A 17,759-nucleotide genomic window follows, 5' to 3' on the forward strand; every position below is an offset into this window, starting at 1 on the left:
AAGCAATTATAAGCGTCCCACTCCAAGGCTTTCTTTCGTATAGACATCATGTACGATTTGAAGAGCTTCAGATTTATCCAAGCAACGACAATGCGTCATGTGTAAATGTGTAAAGATGTGGCCAAGCCGCCAGTGACAATGACCCTTTCCAGATCTTCAGCTCTCAGATCTTTGTAATTTGAAGCCCCTCATCTTAGAGAGCTTCAAACTTTCATCATCAACAGCAAGAAGAGACAAGACATCGTGTACCTACTGATCTCCAACTGAAGTCTGCATTCCGTAGAAACCTCCTGAGCAGTGAACGAAGAATGTTGCAAAAGCTCCTGCACGTAGTGGATCTATGTCTCTGAAATCTCCGTTCAATTCTGCCGAGTGATGAAAATTTTCTATCTTGACTCAAGACTCACGATTTACATTCGTAAGCCCTCACAAACAACCCCATGGAGTTAATATCCAAAGTTTCAAAAGGAAAAAAAGAGCCTTGCTGCTTTCCATACCCCATACGAATGGTATATAGTTATCATGTCATGTCAGTCAAATAGTGGATCATATCATGACAATCAAACATGTCATCCATGATAGTGGAATGAGTTCTTCCCGATGATCTGCCACGAAACAAACGGTGAAGGATCACTAGTAGTGTAAGTGCGGAAATATGTATTACTTGAATAGAAAGATCTCCATAGCATCTCGGTAATGGCATCATTCTCGGTAATATGCCCGATTTGACTCCGTTTGGAATATGGATATTGTATCGGAATATTCTTGTTCCCATGACTATAAATTGATTCATGGTGGAGTCGGGAGGGGATGGAATTTTCGTTCGTGAATTGGGGGAACTTGGCATGCTTGGGTTGAGGAAAGTGCTAATCTGCATGCAGGGTGATGGAGACTTGAGAGGCAGTAGGTGTTAGGCGTGGATCAGAAGGAGGAATATCACAACATCATAATATAAGACTCTAGAAGTGAGGAGTTATGAAGCTGCAAGTCCCTAGTTCCTTGCTCTAGTATAGAATATCTAAATTCTCAAGAATTGCCATTATTGATAGGTCTAATCCATATATAGGAAAGCCTTTGAGGGATGTGTGCATTGCCTACTCGTATGGTATATGTGATTTGAATCCGAATCTCAAAATTACCTATTACGCCTTGATGTTGGGCCAAGAATTTAAAGAATATTGGCAAGATAAATTCTCCGACGATTAGAATTCGGGCTGAATATTAGAATGTTGGAATATTATCGGAACCGGCGGGGCAAGGGATCAATTAACTTGATACATGCCACATTCTCTTATCGATATCGCAAACTGTAAGTAGCTCCGTACAGATAAAACCCGCCACGACTAGAGAGATAATTATGTTGGAACGTGGTATTGAATAGAATACTGGGGTTGAAAAAAGAGGGTGTTGAATAACATATGCCTCATATAACGGAAGAGTCATAGACATAATAGGAATGCTACTAAAAGGTGCAAAATCAATAGATCAATCCTTTACTTTACTTTTTCCGTCACATGAAGATATACTTCGTATCAAAGAACCAATTCCGCCATGGCTTCGGCGCGTAAATGGGTAGATGCGGAAGTGCTAATTAGGATCAAGATGCGGGATGGTCTTAGATTTCTTGCAGATTTTGACAAACTTGGAAGCTTGCTTAAAGTTAAATTCGAGCCCGATTCAAAAAATCCGATAATCGGAAACAATCTCTTTTAGGTCTAGAGATATTTCCATGATTCTAGAAGATATTTTGGGATGCTGGAGAGGATATATGTAAGCGAACATGTACATACATATATACATACATATGTAGTATGAGTAATTAGCTACTCTGCGTGGAGGTCTTTGGAGGGATTAGAAGAAAGGTCACTGGATAAGAGACCGCTGGCCTATTCTGCGACCGTAAAGCTACTCTATCCTCATGTATCCTTCCAGAATGAGGATTGCTGTAAGATACAGTAGGACAGAGATCTCATTGAAATTGTCTTGATTGGTTATGTTTACATAGTTTAAGCGGTGAACAGCGAAAAAGGAGGAGGCGAATATGCAATGGTTAAGTGTTTGCAGCTTGCATATGCAAGGGCGGTCTTTTTCCTCAGTGCCAGTACCTTTTTGTAAGAAAAATTTGCTGTGCCGTTGTGCAGAACATTATGTACCTAAAAGAGGAGGCTCGTGTTCTGCATGTGTACTTCAGGATATATTTCAAGTGTAAAAACGTGCAGGATTTGAGTAATACGGCTAGGTCATGCTGGGACGCGTGAATGGTACCTTGAACCAGGTTGCGTGCATTTAATATACGATTGCATGAGGTCGTTCACAAACAGGGCAAGTAGACGTGACAAGAACGCGTCTCAATAATCCTTCAACATACGAGACCAACAGTGGCTTTTCTGACGTATCATTTTCCAAGTTGATTTTGAAAGCGGGTCTAAAATGATTAGATATTGGGGGCATAGCCGAAAGAATCAACCCATCTCCTGGGAATTTTGCGATTGCTACTCCGTATAGTATTTTGAGTTCGTACTCGGTGAGAAGGCTGGATACTGAGCTTTGGCATTTTGCTTTATGTGTAGGTAGTTCTAGAAATTCATTCGATTGTTAGTTGACCATTGGAAAGCTAAGGTCGATCCTCCAGAATCTAGGTACATATTTCGATAGCCAACAAGGGGAAAGGAGTCATGGATGGATGGTATGCAATAGTGTTTGTGGAGTAGACAATTTAACTAACATGTCTTGGATCTTATCTCACAGTGAAGTACCTACGTAGGTAGTTAGCCTTCACTGCTGATATTCATCCGCACTACGGAACACGCCAAAGGATTAGATATGAGATAGGACTGGAATGAGGGGGAATGCGTCCGTGGCTAACATTCAATTTCCTTTAAACCGGGTCACGGTCATCCAAAACTTTATTGTTATTTTCTCTCGGGCCGTCGTGGGGTTGGATGAGTTAAAGCTTCTAATTATGATGAATTGTGAGACATTGGAAGCTTCATACTATGACATCTCGTAGGGCATCCCGACGTTACCGCATCAATATGTCAATTCAATTTTTATATCGCAGAAGTGTAAGATTCGGGAAGGATTAGTCGTTTTGACCAAGATGAAAGCGTGGAGAAGTGATGAAGGGGGTTTTTTTTATCTTCGTCTTTCTTACCACCTCTATATTTGGGGGGTCGCCATGTGCCAACATCAGCAACGCCCGCAACAAATTAATATGTAGCTGTGTGCGCTTTGATGTCGTGTTCCCCCAAATCGGAGTGAATTTCAATAGCACAAAAGAAAGTCAAACGGCTTTCGTAGATCACAATATACTTGACGAGTTTTGTGGGTGTGCGGAAGTTTCCTTTTGATTGGCTCACTCGGAATATTCGGTATATACTCTGAAGTTGGTTGTTCCACCGAGAACTCAGGCCCTTGGGAAAGGTATGAATTTTGAAACCATTAGATGGCCAGGGGATGACAAGATAGCTAAGATATCAGGTTAAGGAACAGTAGATATCATGTCAGGTACCGTTCTCAGCTGACAGTACTACTGAATATAGGCAGAAGAAGTCATGTCAATGGCACGCATGTTCCACGTTTTGTATGGAGAAGAATTTCAATATCACATAACCTTATCGAGTAGTGCAATAATAGTACCACATCGAGGCTTGGACAGTTGATTGCAGCTGACATTGGCATCAAAAAACAGGATATTCGAAGTTTGAAATGAGTATGTTGAACCGAAGTTTGTAGATCAAGAAATATTGGCTTCTCTTCACCCAATTGAATGCTAGTCTTTGATATTGGATTGCAGATATTTTGCTATTTTGCATATCTAGCCTTGAAACTTATACCTCTGTCACTCCGCTCAACTCAATCTCACAGAGCTTTGAATCTTGAACGACACGCAGGGACGAGGATACTATGCTGACATGATTACCAAGATCCGATCAAAGTTCCTACTACTCGTGTCACCATTCGAAACCCTGTTTGGACGATTCATCGACATGACGGGGCTGAATTGGACTGCGTGCTAAATGAATTTGAAGGCGATTTATAATTATCGCCCCGTTGACTACTGCACTGAATGACTTGAGTTCCTTACTCACCGCTTCATCGCTTCAATATCTCTTCCCGTCGAAATCACAATATTAAATCTCGGGAAGCCTTCTGTGACTTGATTCATGATTCTTTTTTTCTCTCGGGAATATTCCATGTCATCGTGATAATAATTGCTGGCTGCATGAATTAATAGAAGTTTCCTTATCTCTCGATTTCATCCTACGATACGGGACCTCCCAAGCTATCGTCTACCACCAATCACTGTTGATGTTGCAGTGAGTCAACTGACTGCACTGTCACTTTGATGACTTGCTCTAGATGTGCATATTTTGCGGCGGCGAACGTGGTATTTTGTGGTTAAAATCCGTTGAAGATCCGAAGAGTTCGTCTGTCGAAGATTGAAGTTCGAACAGGGTAATTGATAGAATTATCCACTTCTTCTCGGCATGTTTCTGCACGGTCTAGTTTCTATATTAGCAAATGACAAACCCAGACCTTTTCAATATCAACCACTCCATCACGCTCGAGCCCTTCCTCTTGTTGACTAGCTTCGAAATCATTTTAATCCACTCTTGAATTGTATAACCCCAGCCATAAGTTTTTTCCATGTCACGTACCTTGTAACTCGATATGCGAGGCACGTTTCGGCAATGGCGTCAAATATCATGTCAAGCTGTCATTCGTTCACTTCCGTGACTATACAAAATCTCCGAGGACTTCAACTAGGTTACATCGGAAAACAGCTCAACATCAACCACTCAATGGTCTCCAAAGACTATTGGTTTTGAACCAGGGAAACTCTTGGAGCCAATGGATATTGATTTCAGTGTTTGTTCACCCCACCAAGAATAGTTTACACTTACCCCTGGGTCCTCGATCAGGCTGGGTGGCTCGGGTGGGTGGATTGACCGCCCAAGGTCGGAAAGATGGGCAAGGATCTAATAATTCTGCACTTCTGCACAGTGCACACCCACCTGCAGCTCAGTTCAGTTCTTTGTTTGTTCGATGATACCATCATACCATACAACAACACATACGCATCCATCCATCAAATGATCCCGACCTCACAGACCATAGGTAAGACACTTATGCCGCTCCATAGTCCAACACAGACACTTTCTCCACTTGAAAAAGTAGCTCCAAGTACCGGATACGATCATTGCAAGTTTTATTATTCTTATATAGGTACTGGTGCCTACATCTTGAGTTGATCTTGGACCTTCATTACGTCTGAACTAGATCTGTCAGGGTATTTGGGCTGGTCTCTGAGGATCAATAGATCCTAATAAGACTCGTTCACTTATTTCTCTTGAACCCTAACCTTTTTCATCCTCTTTCGTTCACTTACATTTCATATTCATTACACCATTTTTCAATCAAGACCAAGAAGTGAGAAGTAACAAAAGGACCCAGTCGGTTCAACAGTCCAACGACTGATAACAATGTTTTGATAATATAAATCGAGCTTGATACTTGCTCCTTGGCCAAGCAACCTCACTTCATCATAATGCGGGGCATTCACTTATTGTTCGCAATGTTGATGTTATTTCTTCTATCATCCGCTCAAACACTCGTTGCTATAAATGGTTTCTCGATATCAGAACCATCACCTTCAACATCTCCTAGCACAACAAAACCAGAGTTCTCGACATCGAGGAAGGATGAATCGACATCCACGTTATCTACAGCCACATCATTGATCACAAACACAATCGCTATCTCTTCTATTCTATCAGCCTCTTCAACTTCTGGAACAGAGCACCTTACGGGCAATGCCGAAGTTGCATCAACAGCCACAACGAGTGATGCTCAATCGACTCAAACAGCAACTTCATCCACAAGCTCTGGTACAAATCGCAATACGCTGATCATAATTCTCGCTTCTGTCCTCGGTACACTCGCTATCATAGTTGTTTCAATTGCTGTATATCTTCTCAGGCGATATCGAAGGGAACGTAGTTTTAGTGGAAGAGGAGTGACTCCGATAGACGACAGCGAAATCGAATCATGGCGACGCTCTGGGAATGAAAGAAAGGTGTTTATGGGCGAGGACTTGGTATTCGACAAGGAGACTGGAGGTCGAGACTACTTTCAATCCAACACAATACAAATGGCGCACTCTCCGGGTTGGACGTGGACTGCTTCTCCTACATCCACTCGAACACGATCTACTTTTTACCCTTCAGGTATCTCAGGATACGTACCTGATACCCCTACTTTCCTCGCTCAGGCTCCGAACGCTAGAGTTGGTCTTACCGACGAAATCATACCGGGTGCAGAACCATTTATCAAACCAGCGGAACGACATAGATCAAGGTTATCAAAGTCAGGAGGCCATTCACGTACGAAGAGCAGGAGGAGTAGTTTGAGTGCGAGAAGTATGTGGAGTATCAAAAGTGGCAATGGAGGCGAATCAAAAGAATTGAGAGCCAATGACAGGGTAGCGACATGGTACGATCCAGAAGATGACTTTCGAACCCACAGAGATTACAGCCACAACAGAGACTACAACGATTCACCCATGTCATTCCGAGAAATGACACCAGGCCCGGGGACGCCTGGGCCAGTCACATCATTATCACCAAGACCACCACCACGTGCTGCGCACCCGTCATTCTGGGATAGCGACCGTGAGATTGGGTTGGCCATCTCATAGTATTAGGCCTGGACGCCAGTTCTTTTTTTGTTTAAATGCATTGTTTGGTTATGGGGGCAGTGGAGTTAGTTTATTATAAACGATGGGGGTTACTTATATTGATACCAAGGAGGATTTGTTTATATTGATGGAGATTGACAACTCGGGGAAGAAACCGTGCTGATCGGTGCAACATTGTTTGCACTGTAGAATGGGAATTTGAAATTCACCACTCGATGGGAGATTTTATTTATGATATGCACAGTCTGGTGACTGAAGCAACAGAAGAAATACACAGAGGCATGATGTAGCATGCAGATATGACAAATTAAATATAAAATCAATACACAAATAAGCTTTGGCTTCACTTATTCCAAGTTTCTAAATGCTTCAAATCTGTACATTGCGCTCATACATCTGAAAAAGTCGAAGTAACGTTGTCCGAGTACTCTGCTAGCCTCAGCAAAATACGTTGAACTTTCTACAGCCTCACTAACAATTCAAACCTTGGAAGCCATACCCCTCAGAAGCCACAGTAATAATACTTTCACGTGACTCTACACGGAATTTCGCGTCAGCGTGTTTCCCAGGCTTAAATACTTCACCGCCTCTCAATTGAGAAATGAATTGCCCAATCGCATTTGCTCAAAGTCAAACCCATAAATCAAACTACTATTCCCATCCTCGACGTCACTACCACCGGACATCCTAATTCCTCCTTCTCACGAATACGAATATTTCAACATGCCGCCACGAAAGAGCGATGTCGCGAAGCCGGTCGTTGGAGATGAAGCTACACCTGTCAAAGAAACGACGGTAGTTCGAGAAGGAATTAGTATTGAGGTTTGTTCTTATAATTACTTTCTTTAGACGGACCAGACTCCAAATTCTTCTCTTCGATTGAATTTCTGGAATTGGGTTCCATTGACTCTGAGTGACCTCAATTACTTCGATTTCTCTCCTCGCATTCGGACTATACATCAAACTAATACACGTGGTGATGGGCAGGATCTTAGTCTCCCGAAAAGTATCGTAACGCGATTGGCGAAGAGCGTGTTGCCGCCCAACACGCAGATTCAGGGAAATGCAATGTTGGCGATGGGAAAGAGCGCGACGATTTTTGTTAATTATTTGGCTACACAGTGAGTAGATTAGGGTTCTTTGGAGATTCGGAGGATTGAGAGGAGCAAAAGCGATTGGATATTCGGGCAACACTGAAAACGAATGTTTAAGAGAGAAATGAAGAAGGGAAGCGGGAGAGATTGTGTGAGCAGATTGCTAATGCGATTTGGAATGGAATAGTGCCAATGAAAACGCACACAGCCGAAGTGTTAAAACGATAGCGCCGCAAGATGTTTTTAAGGCGTTGGATGATATAGAATTTCCTGATTTTAAACCAAGGTTGGAGGCGGAACTTGCGAGTTAGTATTCCATTCTGTATTGTGTGGTTATGGGCGTTTGTTGGAAGGCAAACCAAGGGAAATACCACATGCTAATCACGAATAAACGAATATCAGAGTTTATCGAATTGCAAAGCGACAAAAGAAATACATATAGAAAGAAAGTCGCAGCGGACAAAGTAGCTGGAAGTCAAGCGGGAGGTGAAGACGGAGAGGGCGATTCGGAAATGTTGGATCGAGAAGGGGATGGAGAACCAAAGGCTAAAAAGGTCAGGCGAGATGGGAGCAGTGGGGGCAGTGGGGAGGCACAAGAAGAACATGACGACGAAATGGATGCAGATGAAGAGCATGATGAAGAGGTGGAGGGAGAGGAAGGCGAGGATGATGAAGAAGGGGAGGGTGAAGCAAGAGAAGACGACGACGGAGAGGAGAAATTTGATGTTGAGGAGCCAGAAGAAAAAGAGGTAGATGACGAAGCGCTGGATAATGGGGAGGATAGTGATTGAAGCTAGCATTGTTGCGTATGACTTTTGAAGAAGAGTGGATGTGAAAAGGAATATCTTGTTTGTTAAGGATTGGGATTGGAAGGAAAGCGAAGCGTGCATTTGCAATGATGGAGTTTGGAATATGGATATAGGTTGTAAAGAACAAAAGTCCGCCAGGCACAGCAACATATGATTGTAAATTTATATCCGCCAAGGTTCTTTGGATATAAATTTTACGACGGAGGGTGATCCCAAGCAAGAAAAGCTTGTATTTCAATTTCGGGATAGAGAAAAGACTAGTGTCTAACTGCCCTCCAAAAGGAATAGGCTTGAGGACCTGCAATGAGCTTCTTGAGTGAAGTAATCCCCAACCTGCACACATCAAACTTTTACATGAATTTGATCAATAAGTTGAATCAAATTGCATAACCTTTCAAAACCATGTATCGGACAGTAAGGCAAGGGCACATGCATTGGGAGTATCAACAAAGCACCGTTCCCAGCTACATCTTATTGCCAAGTCAGGCATCCTTCATATTTCATCTAAAAGTACCTAGATAGGTATATTTGAGAAATTGGATTCATCATATTGCTAGCCATTTTCATGATTACAAATATCCGCTATAAATCAATACACTACCAACATAAATGTGTCATGTTTTCAAACATCAAACTTTCGAAGATGGAGAGGAAGTATAGAATGAACATTCTCAACAAGCCGTAAACATTACCGCAAGGTGAGAAAAAAAAGTCTGCATACAAATGAAGGCTTTGGGAAGTCCATCCTGATGTCAATTTTCTCACGTAGTCAAATGCAAGAGATAATTCATCAGGTTCAATAACATCTAGGGTGATATTGTTTGCCGATCCTGGATATTATGTGCAAGTTGCAGTAGTAGACTCTCGAAAGTATGTCATAGTGTTTAGGGAGCAATAGGCTTCTAGGTCCACCTTCCTCCTGTGTGGGAAAATCCGAATTCGATGACAGTGAGCGAATTAGGGAGGCCAGTTACCAACCCCATATATTGAGATCGTTGAGTGTTTGTTTGTGAGGCACAACTAGGTAAAAGAAGGATAGATCATAGAGGTGTAATTTTACGAAGGAGGAGTAGAATTAAGATGTTTGCAAAGGCGAAAACTAAGTTACCAGCTATTGAAATTATGATTTCAGGGTAAAATTTAGGTACCGTGAGTGTGGAGCGAATTTCTTGTCCTACATAGTAAACAGAATGCAATTCTAAGTCCTGGCCTTATGATCGTAGTGTGATGCTGTGTCTGATATGCTTACACACTACGAATAACGACAATAGTCATTCAATCTCCTCGCGACTATTCGTCTGATAACCTACCATACACCTTTTTTACCACTGTAATCTTGAATATCGGAGACGAGAGTTTGACGTCGACACAATGTATTATAAAGGTTGAGGCGTAGCAGATCAATGAAACCAACTGTTCAAACAAATCAAGTCAATAACAGTGAATATGTCTTTCAAAAACAAAAATTGTAACAAATAGATAGTACGATGAGTTGCTGTTGCGACACGAATGAATATTCACGTGAGCGCACACGCTAGCGTTAGCGCACAAACGTTTTGCATATAGCTCTCGTAGCTCTAGAACCTAGAAAAGAATAATTACAATATCAAACGTTGGATTAGACTTATTACGAAGACGTCATGATCACCACCGAGGTGATATCAATAGATGCGTTGTAGTGATATAAGTATCTCATTACACTTTCATTAAGCGTAGCGAAGCGAATGAATAGCGAGCGTGTGGGGCAAGGGGGCTCGAGGGGGGCTAGAGCAACAAAATATAGATTAATAATATTCTTATAAATACTAGTCAAAGCTTTATTGTAGCACGCAAGCTAAACGATCAATTCACTAGGAACAGAATACTGCCATGAAGCCTTAATCCAACAATTCAAATTGAAACATGATGATATTGTAGTATATAATAATATGTAAGAGTTGTGGCCCCGGCTTATCGCACACCACTCTATTTCGTGACAAAATCCCTGCAAAAATATCGTTTTTCTATATAAATTAATTTTTTTTTTAATTCTTTAATGAATCAAAGATATAATTTGAAAATTGGTTATATAAATATTAGTTATTATTAGTTTCCTAAAAAATGAGTGAATAATTTTTAATAATTTTTTGAATAAAGTTATAAGTATTTAAAATTGAAGATTTTTAAAATCTTTAATATATAATATTTTTTCTATACAAAAAAATCTCTTTTTTTAATTTTTCAGAAATTCTAATTTTAAAAACCTCTAACTTTCTACAAAAAATTATCAAAAATATTTTATTTATTTTTTTGAATTATTTTATTGATTTTTTATTATTTATATCAGTTTCAATAATTCAATCTATTTATATATCAAAATAATATATAATTAAAAAGTTGAAAAAATGAGGGTTTTTGGTGTGTTTTCGCTAAGTGTGTGATAAGCCAGGGCCATAACTCTTACATAGAAAGTAAGTGTTGAAAGAAAGTCAAACTATTTACTCTCCCCTCAGCTTGCAGTTCTTCCCTAGTCTGTTTTCTCTCTCTTTACTTCGACTCTGTTCCGCGGCTGTTTGCGTAGAACCATATTCAAACCCGTATCAGCTAGAAAATATACTCGTGGCGGCCGAATATCACTAAGTAGTCTTATAATTTCCTTAAAACATTGAATCCACGGCGACACTTGCACATTATTCTGCAGAAAAGAGACAAGAGAGCTGTCTTCCCTGGACAAGCCAAAGATGAACTCAGCAAATGGAACACTGCAGGTTAAGAACCGATGAATTGGGTGACCAGAAGAAGTGCAGTATTGTTGTTGAGCGGGCCACGGTAAAGACGGTGCAGACTGAAAGAATGAGGCCTATTATCTTGACCTAGGCGAGCTGTTTCAAGCCTAAGCTGACAAATCGGCAAGCAATTGATGACGTGATAGTTTGATGAGACAGTTCAGAACTATAATATACAAAAGAAATATATCAACGAGACCGGGGTTATCACAAAATACGTTACAAGTATAGGGACACTGGCGATGGCGTAGACGTTAGGATACTTTTTAGATAATATCGGTGCAATTGAAGAGAATAACATGATAACACCTATTGCATTGAACATTGATTGGCCATGTTTTTTCTCAAAAGTTGTCGTCTGAATTGGTTCAAGACAGTCGAGGTGACAAATTTCGCCATTCGATATCGGAATAGAGAGCATGAGATTTAAGTCTGGCGGATGAAGCACCCTTTCCTGTCCACACACAGCTTTACATTGCCAGGCAGGTTGTACAATTTCCAGAGCTTCTGCAAGCACATCCATATCCCATAATACCGGCAGACTGATGGCTGCTACGTCGCGTTTAGAAAATGCATCTAAGCTAGCATCGCGGTTTGCTCTACAGAAATACGAATTGACGATATTCTAGAACTGATCAGCGAGCTATGTTTTGGTGTGTAGTTACACGACATAAAATGTGACTTGTGACTTACCGGTTGATCTGGAAATGATACACATGCCGTGCAAAGAGCTAACCGGTTTGCTTTTGCGGTAGATTCGGCAGCAGTGCTCGATTGCATCCAAGTAGAGGTTCCATATATTACTGCGGCGATAAGACCAAGTGACGTTATAGCTAGCGTTAACGGGCTACTTTTTATTTCTGTGTCTTTCAACCAACCCCACAGGGCCTGGAGGAGAACCAATTTTGTAGGTGTGACTTGTGGTGCCGAAATCACCGGATCAGCGTTCAAATCATCTGCTCCAGAAGAAGTAAGAGATTCGGGGTTGCTCAGAGAAGTATCAGTTGTGGGAGGCTTGCTCGAAGACGCAACAAGATTATGTCCTGTCAAAGTTGGAAGGCGCACCTCTGTTTGGATTGATACATCAATTGACCCTGTTTGAGTTGACATATCAATCGATGCGGGGTTGCTTAGAGAAGTATCAATATCAATTGCGAGAGGTTCACTCGAGGATACAACGAGATCTTGTCCTGCCGAAGTTGGTGAGCGCGACTCTAAATGAGTCGATATCTCAATCGATGCCATCTTAGTATCCTCTAAAAAGATGAGATAGATGAAACGATCACATCATGAGAAATATTGACAATTTTATTCCAAGGTTTTATTCATAATCTCACCAATGAGGCTGGGGAGTAATTTATGATTGGTGGACAGTCAGTCTTGATCATAACCAAATCTAGGCTGTGCACCACAGCCACTTCAGGAATACATAATACTCACTCTACCCATTCGATCGTATGCAATACGCGCTAGAGACTTCTCCAGATAGAACGAAGACTTGCAAATTCCATTTTCTCTACGCACCCTATTGCAAAGGCCTGATGGCACCCTAACAACTCGCCTTCAAAGCCAGAAAAAAAACACAAACTTGAAGTCACGACAATAAAAGCACCAAAGAGTTGATTCAACACGATCCGTTCATTCCAGTTTGATTCCAAGATCAAGTAAGTTACTTGCAACCAACCAATTGATTCTTCTCCCTTTCCTCCCTTCGTTCCATCTGGTATCTAGAAATCCAGTATATACAATATACAACAAATAACCATATAAGCCATTGCTTCTCATTTATCCCTATACCCATATGTATCTACCCCTGTGTCTCCACGAGGCTTATTACCAAAATAATTACAACCGTCTCCATTCCCTTGACCACAACTCTTCAGTTGTTTCACCACCCTGGAAACAATATTAGATAAAATACCATTCGACTCCACCAAGATATCTGTCGACCTTAGTATATATAATATGATGCAAAAGCCACCAAACTGGCCCATCCCATTTGATGCATTTTGTCAATGACTAAAAAAATAATGCCAATCAATAATAAACAAAACTCCATATTCACCCATCCATTGAGACTCATCAATTCCGGAGCTCTTGGGTGATCAATATAGTAAAAATGCTGATGTAGAATCACTACCAGACTGACAAACGCTAAAGCCGCTTGATGAAACAATCTTAAAACCACCCTCTACCTCAACACCCCCCAAATTCATTATGATGAAGAGTTAAGAGTAGCGAATCTCCCCTCGAAAGCTCTCAATCTTTCTTGTTCAATCGTCTTCTGTAATTTCCTCGTTTCACGTACAGCTTCTTCTCTTTCGTTCTGTAGTTCCATTACTTCAATCTGTGCGATATTCATACGGCCGACAACTTCCTCCATCTCTCTATCTGCTTCTGCAAGAGCAGCTTCAAGGTTTACAACTTGTTGTCTTAAAATCTCAACCTTCGAGTCCTCGGATACCGACATTCCTTTTCCGGATGTGGTAATAGAAAGACGCGGTACCTTCTTCGCATTTGCAAACAAAGGAGACATTGGCGATTTAGGCCCGAATGAACGAGGGGAACGGAGTTCCGACTTCACGCGAAGAAGCTGGATATTATGACTATCCTTGATATCACGAATCTCATCTTCATGACGAGCAATTCTGACCTCAGAAATATTCTGAGCAGCCATAAGCTTCTCCTCGAGAGCTCTGAGCTTAGTTTGAAGGAATGTGATCTTTTGCGCATTGGCTTTCTGCTCCTTCTCTCCTCGCTCAATAGCGTCAGCTAGGCGCTGTCTGAGAGTGCTATTTGAAGCAAGTTGCAGTCTGACTTGTCCAGCTAATTCCTCGACTCGTCTGGCTGATTCACGTAGCTCATCTGCCAATTGCATTTCCTCTTGAAGATGTACCTTCTCGGAATCTCTCAAAGATTCCGATTGCTCTCTGACTGCCTCAAGCTCTTGTTTTACAACATCTCTTTCAGTAATTGCGTCAGACAAGCTTTTCTCCAACTGCTCCATAGCTCTTGCAGTATCCTCGTCATTAGAGGCTGAGGTTTCAAGGGCCTTGATTCGCTCCAGGGAAGCTGAGTAAGCCGCTTGAAGATCCCGGTACGATCGCTCAAGTGTCTCGGAGGTTGCGTGTGAGCTGCCGGGACTAGAATCTGTGCTAGATCGTTTTATTAATATGTCCTTCTCTTGTAACAAGCTTCGTAGCGAGCCGATCTCCTGTTCAGCGCGATCGAGATCCATCTTCAAACCACCTAGACCTTTTTCACATTGCCACTTCTGCTCAATTGCTTCATCAGCACGGCGACGAAGGGTATTGATTTCCTCTCTAAGATTTGAAACTTCCTTATCGTATCCTTGCCGCCTCGGGGATTGGTTCATAGCGCGATCTCTTTCCATTTCCAGTTGTCGAATTTTCTTTTCATTTTCACGATTCTGGTGCTCTTGACGTTCAAGCAAACTTTTAAGAGCACGATGTAACGAATCTCGTTGGAGTTCAATATCCTTTACTCTTTCTGCCAAAGCTTCTCTAGACTCAGCAGTCTTGACGGATGTTGTCCTAGATAACCCAGGTGATCTGGCAGTTTTGCCAGTGTGTGCGAGAGAGTTGGCCCGTTTCAAGCCACCTAGACCACTACTCAAACCACCGAGTCCACTGATGCCACCAATGCTCATTATGGATGATCTCGACCTGGGTAGATTGCTTATGCCGTCTTCTTCCGAAAGGGTGTTGAATTGGTTCATCTCCATTTGTAGCCTTTGGGCATTGATCAATGTGGTATTCTCCTTCTTTAGAAGTTGGATTTCCTGATTCATCTTGCTTTGCTCGTAAGTCAACTTTTCATGTTCTGCAGCTTGTGCTTCAAGTCCTTCAACACGTGCCTTGAGCTGAGGAACAATTTCATCTCGTAAATTATCACGCTCGTTGTGTGAGGTTTCAAGATCACCTTTGAGTGCAGTCAAAAGATCTTCAAAGTTTTCCCTGATCTGTTTCTCTTCGGACAGTTTGCGTCGAAGATCCTCACAAGTTGCCTCCAACTCTTTAAGTCGCCCATTGGCATCCACTGAATTTATAGCTGCAAGATCAACCTAAGCCGTTATGTTAGTTGTATTCATTTCTGTTTAATTTAGAGAAAATTACCTGAGCTGCTCTTTCTTCCAAAGACCGAATTTGTGTTTCGAGTTGCTTTCTTATAGCTCTCTCATCTTGTAGCTTATCTGTAAGCTCTAATTTGATAGAAGCCTTCTCTTGCTCTGTCTTTCTCTGTATTCGGTCAAGCTCATCCTGCTTAGGATCGGGTTCTCCATATCTGGGAATCACACTTGTTCCAGAATCAGAGAAATAATCACTTGTTCGCTTGCTACTGTTTGTTCCTGAATTTTGGGCCTCGAGCTGTAACCTGTCTACAAGATCTTCCAGGTCCATCTCCCTTCGTATGGAAGATGCTAGCTCTTGGCTAATTTCTTTCAATTCTCGCTCCATCTCTTCGACTAGTAAAGGCGGTGGACTAGGCGTCGCTATGGGTATTTGTAGATATGCGTTTTCGAAGTAATGGGCAGCATCTGCATTGGCTTTGGGAATATCGATTGCGGCCGGTGGCGCTTTAGTATGTGTCCTCGAAAGGGAGTCTTCAAATTCCGAAAGTTTGTGCGGAGATGCATTTGACGACGGTATGGGTGAGTTTGGTGAATAATCTGCCTTATCTTCCGAAAAGGTTGTCGTTGAACTCGATGGGGATACGGCACCTCCCCAGCTACTAAAGAAAGAACCAAGTTTCCCCGGTGATTTAGGTTTATGTATAGTTGATATAGAGTCGTGAGATTCGTGAGTATAGGTTCGTGCCGGAGCATTAGGTATAATATTATGTGGTGGTGTAGCTTTGGATGAAAAAATGGACATAGTAGCAGAACCCGGACGACTTCCTGGACTTGAATCCCCGTACCAATGACCGGTAGATTCAGAATCAGAACTTAATGGCGAATCACTAACCAATCTCTCATGCCTCGAGGCTCCCGGTGGACGTGTTTGAGACGGAACTAAAAGGTTCGGACTTTTTGGACTAAGGATTTGTTCTTCGTTATCTGTTGGTTGTTCTTCGTTATCTGTTGGTTGTTCTGGTAGCGTTGGCGTCACTGAAGTCCAAGCGATATGTTCGCTCGAGAATCTCCTAATTAAGCAGTCTTAGCATCAACATGAAACAATGAATAAGTTTGATCAGATGTCAGAAATGGTGAATGCCCAGTAAACATACTTTGATGATGGACGTTCTTGTTTCGAAACACTCTTAGAGCTTTTAGAACTTTTGGAGCTCCTTGAACTTCTTATTGAACTTCGGATGGAATTTCTATTGCTAGAACTTTCTGGGGAAAATGGCAAAGCGCTTTTTATATCCGATGGAAATTCGTAAAGTGTTGGACTATCTGCAACATTCGTATACCGAGAATATGGAAGATCCGGCTCTGGTAATTCTTCGATAGATGGACTGAAGTATTCCGCCGTGGAATACCTGGTGGAAAACCTGGTTGCCAAGGGCGAGGCACTTACAGGTAGAGGTTTGCGACGAACGGAATTTACTGACGACGTGGAAGCAGTTGAATATGCGCGCGATCGGGCTGTGGCTGACTGTGTTTGTGAGAACTGCGAATGTGTAGGATTCTTTGGTCGAGAATTTGGCCGATGTTGGTTTTCATGTGGATTTGGCTGTGGAATGGTGACCGGGGTAGTTGAGTCCGTGAGATCAGATGGATTCAATTGAGTATTCGAAGCGTAATGAGTCTCAGAATCAGGAGTTGAGGGGTGAGCTTCTGGTTGTATATCTGCGACGGACGCCATTCTTTCTATAAGGCCCAGATGGCAATATCAAAACATTAGGGTTTAGATGAATACCGGAAGAAGAAAAGGAAAAAGATGTGCAATCAAGGAAGGCCGCTGGAAGAGGTTTGGTTCGAAGGGGGGGAAACGAGGGATGGACCGTATGGGAGATAGAATGGATCAAAAGGGTCGAAAGAGGTTGGAACCCCCGACAGTGAAAGATAAACGATCACAGTAGTAATTGGGCTTAATGATGTCCGGGATTGGGATTGAAATTGAGGAGTAAGCTGGGGGTGGAAGTGGAAGAGGAGAAGAATTAGGTTTACTCTTCAGATTTTGAGATGGAAAGTCTTTCGAACGAGAATTGAGATCCAATGGAGAGGTGGTAGACTATGAATTAAGATTTACCCTTAGCAATAATAGTAAACAATAGAATTTACCCTTCACCAGAATCAATCTTCATTAGTGCTTGGTTCTTACTCTTTTCACTTCACTTGGGAAAATGAGTTTTGACTCAAATTGGTAGTGACTGCTACCGTTGAACCAGGATAAGGATGTGAAGACGGAAAAAATGGACGCGCTAC

The 17,759-nt window shown here is 41.9% G+C and overlaps 4 protein-coding genes across 4 annotated transcripts; 2 read left to right on the forward strand and 2 right to left on the reverse strand.

Moving 5' to 3' along the window:
• Positions 1-5,578: 5,578 nt before the first annotated feature.
• EAE97_002480 (uncharacterized protein) lies at positions 5,579-6,700 on the forward strand (the record flags this gene model as incomplete). Its single annotated transcript, XM_038872991.1, has 1 exon — positions 5,579-6,700. One exon carries the CDS (start codon positions 5,579-5,581, stop codon positions 6,698-6,700), a length of 1,122 nt encoding a protein of 373 aa, XP_038736197.1.
• A 723-nt stretch (positions 6,701-7,423) lies between these two features.
• On the forward strand, positions 7,424-8,585 carry EAE97_002481 (uncharacterized protein; the record flags this gene model as incomplete). Its single annotated transcript, XM_038872992.1, has 4 exons — positions 7,424-7,522; positions 7,688-7,821; positions 7,982-8,100; positions 8,197-8,585. The coding sequence occupies 4 exons, from the start codon at positions 7,424-7,426 to the stop codon at positions 8,583-8,585; spliced, it is 741 nt and encodes a 246-aa protein (XP_038736198.1).
• Positions 8,586-10,939: 2,354 nt separating this feature from the next.
• On the reverse strand, positions 10,940-12,613 carry EAE97_002482 (uncharacterized protein; the record flags this gene model as incomplete). Its single annotated transcript, XM_038872993.1, has 2 exons — positions 10,940-11,993; positions 12,062-12,613. The coding sequence occupies 2 exons, from the start codon at positions 12,611-12,613 to the stop codon at positions 11,535-11,537; spliced, it is 1,011 nt and encodes a 336-aa protein (XP_038736199.1). The 3' UTR covers positions 10,940-11,534.
• Positions 12,614-13,583: 970 nt separating this feature from the next.
• On the reverse strand, positions 13,584-17,196 carry EAE97_002483 (uncharacterized protein; the record flags this gene model as incomplete). The annotated part of the gene is made up of 3 exons (XM_038872994.1): positions 13,584-15,452; positions 15,505-16,531; positions 16,616-17,196. The coding sequence occupies 3 exons, from the start codon at positions 17,194-17,196 to the stop codon at positions 13,584-13,586; spliced, it is 3,477 nt and encodes a 1,158-aa protein (XP_038736200.1).
• Between the last annotated feature and the right edge of the window lie 563 nt (positions 17,197-17,759).

This window comes from Botrytis byssoidea (assembly GCF_014898295.1).
Source record: "Botrytis byssoidea strain MUCL 94 chromosome Unknown BBYS_004, whole genome shotgun sequence".
In the NCBI taxonomy this organism is placed as follows: domain Eukaryota; kingdom Fungi; phylum Ascomycota; class Leotiomycetes; order Helotiales; family Sclerotiniaceae; genus Botrytis; species Botrytis byssoidea.